Raw genomic sequence first — 13,349 nt, 5'->3', positions numbered from 1 at the left:
AACTTTGTGGTACTTTCCTGCACTAGCGTCTCCCTTCCTGGTAGGGATCAGGATATCTGGGAAAGATATTAGCTACATTCCCTGAGTTCCCTCCTCCAGATATTATCAAAGTGCTAGTCAAGAGGGGAAAAGGCAGGGAAACACATACCCTCTAGGTGACTGTAGGTCAGTTGCTCTCAGCCTGACCTACCTCACAGGGTTTTCAGGAAGATAAAATAAGGGGAGGACCATATATGTTTTCAAGAAAATAAAATAAGGGGAGGACCATATATGGAAGGGCAGGATAAAAATGTGATAGGCTGACAAGAATCAGGCCAGAGATTCAGAGGACAAGCAGCAAACAGAATTTTGGAAATTGATGCTCATGCAGAGCGCGAGTCAGTCAGTCATCCAAGCACTCTCTCGTCACATTTTTCTCCTGCCTTTCCCCTACAAAGCTCAGGGCAGCATGCATAGAGTTCCCTCCACTAAAGTTTATCCTCACAACAATTCTGCAAGGTAGGCTAAGAGAGAGTGACTGACCCAAGGTCACCCAGTGAACTTCATAAATGGGGGTTGAATCCAGGGAGGTCATAGTTGAGAGCTCTAGCCACACAAATCGAGTGGAAGAGGAGAAGGATTAATTTTCCAGTTATTACAACACAATTATTTTGGCCCTTCTTGTGTCCCAGCTACTAGCAGATCTGGAGAACAGTCCCATGTTCACCAATGACCTGGAGTGCCAGAAACTTCTCATGGAAGCCATGAAATATCACCTCCTTCCAGAGAGGCGGTCTATGATGCAGAGCCCTCGTACCAAGCCGAGGAAATCGACCGTGGGCTCCCTTTATGCTGTGGGGGGCATGGATGCTACCAAAGGTGATCCCACAAATAGTTCCCATCATCCCATCTTGACCTTGATTTTTTAATTTGTTTGCATTTAAAGTACATTTAAAGTCGAGTATCCCTTATCCGAAAATCCGATCTCCAAAAGGATCCAAAACCTTTTGAATGCCCACAAAGGAGAGTAAAATGGCCCATATTAAGGTCAGTCGCGCCAACGGCAGGTTCCCCACGATGCCCTGCATGCACAAAATTATTAAAAATATTGTATAAAATTACCTGCAGGCTATGTGTATGAGGTATATAAAAACATAAATGAATTTTGTGTTTAGACTTGGGTCCCATCCCCAAGATATCTCCTTATGTATATGCAAATATTAAAAAACAAACAAACAAACAAACAAAACCCAAAATCTGAAACACTTCTGGTCGCAAGCATTTTGGATAAGGGATACTCAACCTGCAGTAAGGTAGAGGGAGTTATAGGATTGCCAGGTCCCTCTTTGCCAGTGGTAGGAGGTTTTTGGGGCGGAGCCTGAGGAGGGTGGGGTTTGGGGAGGGAGGGACTTCAATGCCATAGAGTCCAATTGTCAAAGCATCCATTTTCTCCAGGTGAACTGATCTCTATCAGCTGGAGATCAGTTGTAATAGCAGGAGATTTCCAGCTAGTACCTGGAGGTTGGCAACCCTAGGGAATTATCAATTAGGAAACTGCTGCTTCGGGGTGAGGCCAAGGACAGTGGAATATGGCATGATTGTCTAAGGGGCCGATAGCGAATTGGTGCCTTCCTCTATTTTCCTTGATCAGGGTGTTTTCTCTTGACTGTATTTGAGTTTCACCCTGCTGAGAGGTGACATCATTTCTGTGTCTCGCACATAAGTTAGCCTGCAGTGGCTTAAGTAGCCAACTTAGTGTTTTCAAGGCAAGAGACTTCAGAGATGGTTTACCATCGCCTGCCTCTGCACAGCAACCCTGGACTTCCTTGGTGGTCTCCCATCCAAATATTAACCAGGGCTGATCCTGCTTAGCTTCTGAGATCTGATGAGCTTGGGCTAGCTTGGGCTATCCAGTACAGGACATACAAGTCCACAAAAGCTTTTTTTTCCCCCCAAAAAGGAAAAGCATTAGGTGTTCTTGCAAAAAGAGCAAGCAAAATGGGACGAAAGAGGAACTAATTTCAAACCCAGTGTTTTGCTACCTTATTGCATTTTGCTCTGCCGAACGAATGTTAATTTCATTCAACTGCAGTTGGTCCTACTGCTAGCAGGCTACGAATCATGGTGCTTCATTTTTTCAGTGAAGAAAAAATCAACTGTTTTTGGAGTGTATATGCTCCATATGACCCATTTCCTGGGACCTGACCCTGCTAATTTATAGTCACTGCTTGTCCCTTTTTTTTTTTTTTTTTTGCCATTGGGAGATATTAACTTTGTTTTTATTTAGTGTGAGTGGCTAGAGCTGTCATTCTTCAGGGTATAGCTCCCGCTCAGACCCTCCAGAAATTCAGTCTCAGAAGGTAAAATACACTTTTGAAAATGAATGTTATGACATCCTGAACTTTTGTTTTCAGTTTTGTTTACTACATCCTAGGAAATGTTTGCTCAAGCCAGATGCACATTTAAAATATTTTTTATCTCACACTCTTTGTACAAAACTCCTGGGGCAGCTTACAAAAGACTGAAAGCAAAATAATTAAAAAAACAACAAAAGCAGCTGCGTAAATTCAAGTATAAAGCAGCATAGAATTTGTAAAAGATATGAGCAGAGCAGCAAAACCATGCAAAGACTGCAACATTCAAGCAGCTAAAGCACAACTAATTAATCAACTTTATCAGAGAATTAAAAAACCCCACACACTCCTAAACAAAAAGGCATCAAGCAAAGCAAAATGAAATAACGGTGTGCAGTCCTAAGCAGAAGGACCACACATTGATTTCAGGGGAATTAGATCAGAGTAACTTTGCACAGGGGTGCATTCCTATTAAACTACAGACCAACCATTAATACAGAGAGATTAAAACTGGTTTTTTGTGGGGCAGCTAGACTCAAAAAGCCTGGTGCCAGATGGCATGACATGCTACTGGGAAAGAGTCCAAAAGCTGAGGTGCCGCACTAGAAAAGTCGCCATCTCTAATGGCCACTCACCTTCCCTCCAAAAATACAGACACACCAAGAAAGGCTTCTGAGAACATAAGAATATCTTCATTATCAAACCTTTATTGGCATAGAAGCAAAATATTGACATACATAACAAGAAGAGAAAAATAAATAAATAATGCCAATAAAATATCAATAAAATATCGATAAAATATCAGTCCGTCAACTGTGGGAGAGGCCAGTCACTGTTCAAAATTTTAGATCAGTTCCCAGAAATCTGGCAACCCCCACTGTAATGTGCGGGCTTAAACCATTCAACAGGTGACGAACCAGCCCCTCATTGGTTCCAATGGTGCATTTCTTCAGAAGCGGCTCAATAAATTGCTCACAAGGGTGGGATCCAAGTTCACAGTGGAGCAGGACATGTGCTACAGATTCCACTTGTTTGGCAGAACATGAGCATAGTCTCTTATCATATGGAAGCTTTGCGTATCTGCCCCTAAGTCATTGCCGTGGGGAGTAGGTTGAATCGGGCCAGCATAAAATAACGCCTCAGTTGAGGAGAAGTCAGTGTGGAGAAATAGCTAGGGAGGGAACTTGGAGAGGGGTAGATGCCAAAAACTAAAGGTGAGCAGGTTGCGTGTGCCCTGGCAAGGAGCAGCTGTCTTTCGGACTCCATGGTTTTTTGCTTTATAACTCTGAGGGCCTGGGTCTCCTCGAGGAGAAGGAGTGATTCAAAGGTGATTCCGGGAGATTCAATTTTCGTAACTATGGTTTTATCCCAGGGGGAGATGAAATGGTCGGCGAGCATGTGCCAGGTCAGGCAATGAGGGGTGGTTCTGAAATGAAGTCGGAGCCAAAATTTAAAAATAAGTGGCCAGGCTTTAGATTCGAGAAGACTTTGGCCAGTTTCCAGGTATAAAGGAGAATAGGGAACACAGTTGGAAATTCCCAGAAGTCGGCACAGAAAGATGGCCTGAGCTACCTCTATCTTCTGGCTGGATTCCACTCCCCATAAGGAAATTCCATAGAGTAACTTGGGGAGTAGCTTCGCTGTGAAGAGTCTAATAGTTGCTGGGACATATTGTCCTCCTTGTGAGTAAAAACATCTGATGATAGCGTCGGGTTTGTGTCTCAGTGAATTTACTGACCTCTTCACCCGACTGGTCCATTTAAGACTATATTGAAAATTTACACCTAGATAGCGTAAAACTTTCACCTGTTCGATTTGGTGTCCATTTAGTTTCCAGGATGAAGGTTTCCAAGATTTGGAGAAGACCAAAACTTTAGACTTGTTGTAGTTTATCTCAAGGGCGTTTTCAGTACAGAAGGTCGCGAAAGCCTGCAAAAGTCGGTTTAACCCAACCCTCGTACAGGATAGAATCATCACCGCATCGTCCGCATGAAGGAGCAGAGGGACTCGATGAGTGCCGAGTTTTGGGGAGTGACATAAGAATATAAGAAAGGCCATGCTGGATCACACTCTGGTCAATCGAGTTCAGCAGTTTGTTCACACAGTGGCCAACCAGGTGCCTCTAGGAAGCCCACAAACAAGACAACTGCAGCAACCTGTGTTTCAAAGCACCTAATATATTGGTATGCTCCTCTGATTCTGAAGAGAATCAGTATGCAACATGACTAATATCCATTTTTACTAGTAGCCATGAATACCCCTCTCCTCCATGAACATGTCCATTCTCCTCTTAAAGCCTTCCAAGTTGGCAGCCATCACCACATCCTGGGGCAGGGAGTTCCACAATGTAACGATGCATTGTATGAAGAAATACTTCATTTTATCTGTTTTGAATCTCTCACCCTTGAGCTTCAGCAGATGACCCCAAGTTTTAGTATTATGAGAGAGAGAAAAGCTTATCCCTGTCCAATCTCTCCATAAAACAGTAAAGGTCCCTTGTGCAAGCACCGGGTCATTCCTGACCCATGGGGTGACGTCATATCTTGACGTTTACTAGGCAGACTTTTGTTTACGGGGTGGTTTGCCAGTGCCTTCCCCAGTCATCTTCCCTTTACCCCCAGCAAGCTGGGTATTCATTTTACCTACCTCAGAAGGATGGAAGGCTGAGTCAACCTTGAGCCAGCTACCTGAAACCGACTTCCGTCGGGATCAAATGTCATGAGCAGAGCTTGGACTGCAGTACTGCAGCTTACCACTCTGTGCTACGGGGCTCCTTACAATCTCTCCATACCATGCATAATTTTATAGACCTCTATCATGTCTCCCCTTAACCGCCTACTGTCCAAGCTAAAGAACAGATGGGGCAGTCTCACATGTGAGTCGTTGGTCCTTTTGAAACCCTGTTCCCAGACCCTTTAGACTGTAAAGGTAAAACACAACACGCAGCAGAAACAAGTTGCCAGCCGATGCAGTTGTCTAAATATGGGTGAGATGTGATGTTTGCAGTGTGGATAAGGTAACCATCTGGCTGCTGTATTTTGACCCAGTCTTCAAGAACTGCCCTACATGGTACCACATTGTAGCAATCTAACCTTGATGAGATCAGAGCATGGAAACGTGTCTTAGCTCTGAAGAGAGATGCTTTTTTTTTTGTCCTTCACCCCTGCCAGTTTCCCTTGTACCTTGCATTCTCCTGCAAATAAGTAAAATGTTTTACTATATAAACCAGGAAATAAATGCTGCTTTAAAAAACACACACACACACACCACTGGTTGCCCTGAAGGTACTGGATGACTCTTGCCAACAAATTCATGGTGGCACTCGGCCTACCTGTCTTACTTGGCCAGAGGCTTAAAGCAGCTCTTCCCTACACAAGTGCTGCTCACAAATGATTCACTGAAATGACTCACAGCTTTTCATTAAGTGTCAGTGATGAGGGGGTGGGGAACTGGGGGCCTAATGTTAGAAAGGAAACCTTTATTAAAGTATTTGCAAAACAAGTATAACAATGGAGAGCCACAGACTTCCTTGCTTAGGTCAGCAAAGCTTAAAATAGCAGACGTGAGAGCCCAACAGGGCAAGAGAGGATCCCTGACCAAGCTGCAGTGGCCTCTTTTTGGTTCTGTGAGACTGTAGGCTTGCCAACAGGCCTGGAGGGGGGAAATATCCTGCCTATTTAATAGAGTTTTAATATATGAAATTGGACAGCTGAAGGGTTACATGCATGGTAAGCAGCACCTCATTAAGCCTCTATGAAAGGACAGCACATATTTCTCCAGGCCTTTTGGCAACCCTACGTAAGATCCAAACCGTGTGTGTTCCCCACTTAGGGCTGCCAACCTCCAGGTGGTGGCTGGAGATCTCCCGCTATTACAACTGATCTCCAGCCGACAGAGATCAGTTCACCTGGAGAAAATGGCCACTTTGGTAATTGGACTCTGTGGCATTGAAGTCCCTCCCCTTTCCAAACCCTGCCCTCCTCAGGCTCCACCCACAAAACCTCCAGGTATTTCCTAACCCGGAGCTGGCAACCCTATCCCCTCCAAGTAATCAATCCATTTTCCCATGCCCACTAAGAAAGCAACTCAGGTTTCCATATTCCACTAACATTGATAAACAGCATCACACCACTGGTTCCTGATTCTTTCTCATACTTCCTATTCTTTTGAGAATTATTATACCCACGGCTAACTTTGAAAACACTAACAGTCATATATTAAATGCCACCTTATTCTTTCACTAGAGATAAAGAAGTCATAAGGACCCCCGTGGCACAGAGTGGTAAGCTGCAGTACTGCAGTCCAAGCTCTGCTCACGACCTGAGTTCAATCTCGATGAAAGTTGGTTTCAGGTAGCTGGCTCAAGGTTGACTCAGCCTTCCATCCTTCCGAGGTCCGTCAAATGAGTACCCAGCTTGCTGGAGGTAAAGGGAAGATGACTGGGGAAGGCACTGGCAAACCACTCCATAAACAAAGACTGCCTGGTAAACGTCAAGATGTGACATCACCCCATGGGTCAGGAATGACCCGGTGCTTGCACAGGGGACCTTTACCTATAAAGAGGTCTTAGCCAAGGAGTTTCTTTTGTGTGTGTATCTGTTGAATTTCAGATAATGACTAGCTAGAAAAAATTCATGTAGATAGGCCTTTGGTATTCTACAAGTGGAATAACTGTGGGAAAACAGGGTTAAGCCATAATTCACGCAAATGAGAGAAAAAAAACACCCGGAATGTACATCTCAAGTATAACTTATGCATTATGAAATATCGCTTTGGAAATGAAGACTTCTACTTGCAAATTGGAAATGCGACAGTCCTCCCTCGGGCACACGTCAGATCTGGCATTTCTGTTTTCAACAGGGACGACGACGATTGAGAAATACGACTTGAGGACAAACAGCTGGATACAAATTGGGACTATGAATGGGAGGAGGCTACAGTTCGGGGTGGCTGTGATTGACAACAAGCTCTACGTCGTGGGTGGGAGAGACGGCTTGAAAACATCCAATACGGTGGAATGTTTCAACCCGGTAACCAAAGCCTGGATCGTGATGCCTCCTATGTCAACTCACAGGCACGGCTTGGGTAAAGATATATATGTATATATATATTTAACATTGTGTGTTCTTAATTTGCCATTTGGGCATTTTAATCTGTGTTTTATTCTTGTTCATTGGACTGTTTATAATTTGTGTCCTTGCAGCCCGCTTGCTTCGTTGTTTGCTTCCATGAGACTGAGAGGAGGCAGGGCAGAAATGTTCTAAGTAAATAATTAAATGTGGCTCACGGAAGGGTTTTTGCCTGCAAAATTCTTATCTGGTGACTCGACAGCGACAGTTTATTACACTTAGACATACGCTATAACAAGGAGAGCCTTGCTGGGTCAGACCAAAGGCCCGTTTTGGAGTCCAGCATTTGTTCGTTCTTTCTTTTTAAAAAAATAAAATGTATTCATTTACAATAAGGGGTACAGAAAAGAAATGGGAAAAAGACAAATGGGGAAAAGTTGACATTTCATTTATGTGTCTGTGCCCTAAATAACTCACCCCCCCCACACACACACAATAATATCTCTTATAAATATGCAATGTTTAGCTGGTATTTCAAGACTCATTAATACTTCATTTCTGTTTTGTGGTTTGTTAATGTTTACTTAAAAACTGTTATAGACGTTGACCTCAGGTAGTAGCTATATTTCCATCATAAAAAGCTAAGCCTATTATTAAGATGCTATAATCAAATCTATTTAAATTACCTTTAAAATCTTGTTAATATATGAACCTGATCCCTCTTTTCATATACATAATTATGTCATACATATCTGTAAAAAAATGGTTGCCATTTCTGCTTATAATCATCAATCGGTTTTTGGAGTCCAGCATTCTGGTTGCCGCAGGGTCTAGCCAGATGCCCCTGATAAACCTAGCAGAAGGTGAAGAAAGCAACAGCCGATCCCTGTGGCTTATCGCCAATAACTGCTATTCAGTCATTCTAAGGAGAAGTCAGCATGGTGTAGTGGTTAGTGTCAGACTAAAATCTGGGAGACCTGTGTTCAAAACCCCATTATTCCATGCAGCTCTTTGGGTCACCTGGGGTCAGCAGCTCTCTCTCTCAGCCTAACCAAACTCACAGGGTTGTGTGAGGCTAAAGTGGGGAAGGAAGACCCCTGAGTGTCACCCTGAGCTCCTTGTTTGTAGGCTGGGATAAAAATGCAGGAGATACACAGATGATGGAGGATGCATCATCATTGGGGAGGGGCTGTGGCTCAGAGGTAGACCCTCCACTTGGCAAGCAGAAGATCGTTTGTTCAGTCCCTGGCATTTCAAGTTAACAAGATGGAGTAGTAGGTGACATGAAAGAGCTCTACCTGAGACCATCCAAGTACTGACCCTGCTTAGTTTCTGAGATCTGGCGAGATCAGAATATACTATACCAGTGGTCAGCAAACTCATTAGTCAACAGAGCCAAATATCAACAGTACAACGATTGAGATTTCTTTTGAGAGCCACCTAAACAAATAAAGGGAGAAGAAAGAGGGGGCAGGAAATCAGCTTGCTTTCCCCATCATTTTCCCCACAGTTACTTATGGAGCCTTCAGCTCGCTTTTATTAAGCCCCATCAACATAAATAACACCATTAGGGTCGCCCAAGTCCTGCAACTGAGATTTTGCTACTAGGTTAGCAATGGGAGGGGGGTGGAAGGAGCCCCAGTGTCTGCCTGCCCTCAACAAATGCTGTATCTTCCATTCAGCCCCTACACAGCAGCCACCGACTCTATGGCTCAGGAGTGATCTCGTGCAAATCGCGCCCCGCCGCCGCCGCCATCTCCCCCCAACCCCACCCAATGCTTTGCACTCCGGGAGGGATTCTCCCCCCCCGTGCCCCACTGCCACCGCCTTCCCCTCCTTCCCGGGCCGGCTGGGTGAGGCGGCGGCGACGGGAGCGCACAGGGTGTGTACCCTGCTCCTGCCTAGCGTGAGGCGGAGCCTGCCTCTCCCCCCACCTTGCAGCAGCAGCCTGGGCGGCCGGCCACCGCCTCTCCCTGCCGCCTCTGATCCCTCCCTGCTGGAGAGAGAGAGGAGGGGAGGCCGGGGAAGGGGGCGCCGCCTCCCGCTCACGTGCTGGCTCCTCTCGCCTGGGGCGCGCTGGAGCCTGGCGGGAGCGCAGCGCCTCTGCCTGGCTGGGCGCGGGGATGCGGAGGAGCTGGTCAGCCGACAAACGGGGGGGGGGGTTTGGCAGGGAGCCGCACTCAAGGGGCCAAAGAGCCTTATGCGGCTCGGGAGCCGCGGTTTGCCGACCACTGTACTATACCATTCCACATCCCTGATGGTCTTACTAGCTATTAGCCATGATTGCCAGTCACCTTAAGGACTCATTAGTTAGACAGATGAGCTACAAATCTATTTAAAATCCAGTATGATTTACTTATCTATTTCCACCACCCCCTTTTTATCTTAAGGCGTGGCAATGCTTGAAGGGCCAATGTATGCTGTTGGTGGTCATGATGGGTGGAGCTACCTTAACACGGTTGAAAGATGGGACCCCCAGGCACGGCAGTGGAACTACGTCGCCAGCATGGCGACTCCTCGGAGCACAGTGGGGGTTGCAGCACTGAACAGCAAGTATGTATGACACAGAAGCCCACAAGGTTCCTTCTGCTTAAGATAATGTGCAAAGAAAAACTATAGATTCCCAAGAATGCAGACCAGGGTAAGGTAATGAGGCCTGTTACAGAGTATGTTGCTAACGTCTCCTAACATGCTTTTGTATGTCTGTGTACAAGCAGAATATAGTCTCCATACTGCCTTCACCTGAGAGCCCCGTGGCGCAGAGTGGTAAGCTGCAGTACTGCAGTCCAAGCTCTGCTCACGACCTGAGTTTGATCCCGACAGAAGTCGGTTTCAGGTTGCCGGCTCCAGGTTGACTCAGCCTTCCATCCTTCCGAGGTCGGTAAAATGAGTACCCAGTTTGCTGGGGGTAAAGGGAAGATGACTGGGGAAGGCACTGGCAAACCACCCCATAAACAAAGTCTGCCTAGGAAACCTCAGGATGTGACGTCACCGCGTTGGTCAGGAATGACCCGGTGCTTGCACAGGGACTATCTTTACCTTTACTGCCTTCACCAGCATAAAGAAATGCCAGTATTTTTCCCTGCATGTTGCTAGTTTTGCCCATAGCCCACCGTAGCCCACCCTCTCCCTTCAGCATCTAAAAATTAAGTGAGAGCTGGTAAGCAGCAGGTGGACTTTTCCTAGGTATGCATTACTCTTAACAGTCTTGGTGATTTCAAATGTTTGATCTCCTGCTCTGACTCCAGAATCGCCGTTTCAATTTTGCTGCCCCCTTGTGTGCACTGAAGACGTTATTTTGACACCCCTTACTGTTTTCTCCATATTGTCTCCATATGCATTTTCAATGTTAGTTGAACTTTAGTACATGGTCATTATATAACATACATAAACAATATATATAAATGCCATATTCAGTGCATAGATAAACCACATCATGAAAACGTAATTGAAAACAATTGACAAATCTGACTGTAAGCACATAGAATTTAGCCACTGAAAAAATGATACATGAATATATTAAACAAATTTGAGAACATATGTTCAACCCCAACATTAAAGTCTTATATATAGCATACTTATATATTATATAAGAACCAGCATGGTGTAGTGGTTAAGAGTGGTGGTTTGGAGTGGTGGACTCTAATCTGGAGAACTGGGTTTGATTTCCCATTCCTCCACATGAGCGACGGATGCTAATCTGGTGAACTGGGTTGGTTTCCCTACTCCTACACATGTAGCCAGCTGGCTGACCGTGGACTAGTCACAGCTCTCTCAGCCCCACCTACCTCACAGGGTGTCTGTTGTGGGGAAAGGAAGGGAAAGTAACTGTAAGCCTGTTTGATTCTTCCTTAAGTGATAGAGAAAATGGCTTCTTCTTCTTCTTCTTCTTCTTCTTCTTCTTCTTCTTCTTCTTCTTGAATTCTGTAGCTTTAAAAAATACTTCATGCCATCAGAGAAAGCCACAGCTCTGCTAATCTCCGCACATTTTCCAAGTGTTGATTGAACAATGGAGGGGAAAGCCTATCAATATTGAAAACACCTTCCCATGAATGTGCAGCTGCTGGGAGTTGGGGAACAAGGTGGCAACCCAGTAGACATATGGACAATGCAAACACAAAAGCTTCCTGAAATAGACTGCCTCTCCAGCAGGGCATTTTGAATGTTTGGACAGCACGTATGGTTTTTGCACAACCACTTCATTCTTCTGTGCTTTATTGTGTAGGTTGTACGCAGTCGGCGGGCGAGATGGCAGCTCTTGCCTGAAATCCATGGAGTGTTTCGACCCTCACACCAACAAATGGAGCATGTGCGCATCAATGTCAAAGCGGAGAGGAGGCGTCGGCGTTGCAACCTACAATGGGTTCCTGTATGCCGTGGGAGGCCATGACGCTCCGGCTTCAAATCACTGTTCTCGACTTTCGGATTGTGTAGAAAGGTAAAGGGGGAAGAGTGGAAGCGCTTGTTGTTTTTGCTGTACATTGCAGCAAATCATTCAGTTTTCAACACAATGCTTGGTACATTATAAATTGGATTAAGAAGAAGAAGAGTTTGTTTTTATATTCTGACTTTGTCTACCACTTAAGGAAGAATCAAAGTGTCTTACAATCACCTTCCCTTTCCCTCCCCACAACAGACACCCTGTGAGGTAGGTGGGGCTGAGAGAGCGCTAAGAGAGCTGTGACTAGCCCAAGGTCACCCAGCTGGCTTCATGTGTACGAGTGGGGAAACCAACCTGGTTCACCAGATTAGCGTCCACCGCTCATGTAAAGGAGTGGGGAATCAAACCCGGTTCTCCAGATTATAGTCTACCGCTCCAAACCACCGTTCTTAACCACTACAGGCTCTCTTTGTGGAGAGAGCTTGGGACTGGCGGGGACTGGATTTTGTCCGGTGCTCAGTCACAAGGCCCCTTATGTAACCTTGGGCCTGGCAGCTTTCTGGCCCTCAAGATCCTTTCGAGGATAAAATGGGAGATAAAGCTGGTTACCCAGATTTCCTTGGAGGAAGGTGGGGGGAGAAATGTGATAAATTCAGTTCAATGCTCTGACATGAATCTATATGTAGCTATGCAACCAGGTCCTGCTTGAAGAAATTCTCCTGCATTGCTCTACCCAGCATGGTGTAGTAGTTAAGAGTGGTAGTTTGGAGTGGTGGAGTCTGATCTGGAAAACCGGGTTTGATTCCCCACTCCTCCACATGAGCGGCGGAGGCTAATCTGGTGAACTGGATTTGTTTCCCCACTCCTACACATGAAGCCAGCTGGGTGATCTTGGGCAAGTCACAGCCCTCTCAGCCTCACCTACCTCATAGGGTGCCTGTTGTGGGGAGGGGAAGGAAGGTGATTGTAAGCTGGTTTGAGCCGGCCTTAAGTGGTAGAGAAAGTCAGCATATAAAAACCAATTTAGCAGAACAGCACCTTTGGATTCAGTTTCCCTGAGCAGAAGATGCTTTCTGAAGGCAAAAGAAAGGCTTTGGATCCAACCTATTGATATATTCGTGTATTTATTTACTTCACATACCCCACTTTTCTTTGGAGACCCAAAACAGCTGACATCGTTCTCCTCTCCTCCATTTTATTATAACAACCCTGCGAGGTAGGTTAGGCTGCAAGTGTGGGACTAGCTCAAGGTTACCAAGTGAGTGCTCATGGGATCAGGATTTGAACCTGGGTCTCCCAGATCCTAGTTCAACGCCCTTACCACTACAGACACTCCCTCTAAAAGAGTTTGCTTTTGATTATTAAGCTGTCACAGATTTCTTTCAGGGTCTCCAAAAGAAGGTATACTGAAGGTGTGGATATATACAAATTCTAGTTTAAACAGATCGATCAGTTAAAAGGCAGGTGATTAACCAACTAATGATTTTTGATTGGTTAAAAACATAGAGCAGCAACTGGGTAAGAAATGCTTTGTTCTTGGATATTTATGTGACAAGACTTCACATG

The 13,349-nt window shown here is 45.4% G+C and overlaps 1 protein-coding gene across 1 annotated transcript in view; it reads left to right on the top strand.

The window, feature by feature from the left end:
• KLHL4 (kelch like family member 4) overlaps positions 1–13,349 on the top strand; it is a 59,119-nt gene that overhangs the window by 43,680 nt on the left and 2,090 nt on the right. The window contains exons 6-9 of the mRNA XM_056859359.1: positions 672–858; positions 7,194–7,418; positions 9,793–9,955; positions 11,628–11,840. Of these exons, the coding sequence (XP_056715337.1) occupies positions 672–858; positions 7,194–7,418; positions 9,793–9,955; positions 11,628–11,840 (788 nt within the window). The remainder of the gene's footprint in view (positions 1–671; positions 859–7,193; positions 7,419–9,792; positions 9,956–11,627; positions 11,841–13,349) is intronic.

This window comes from Euleptes europaea, chromosome 13 (assembly GCF_029931775.1).
Source record: "Euleptes europaea isolate rEulEur1 chromosome 13, rEulEur1.hap1, whole genome shotgun sequence".
NCBI classification, from domain to species: Eukaryota; Metazoa; Chordata; class Lepidosauria; order Squamata; family Sphaerodactylidae; genus Euleptes; species Euleptes europaea.
This window is presented reverse-complemented; position numbering and strand designations above follow the sequence as displayed.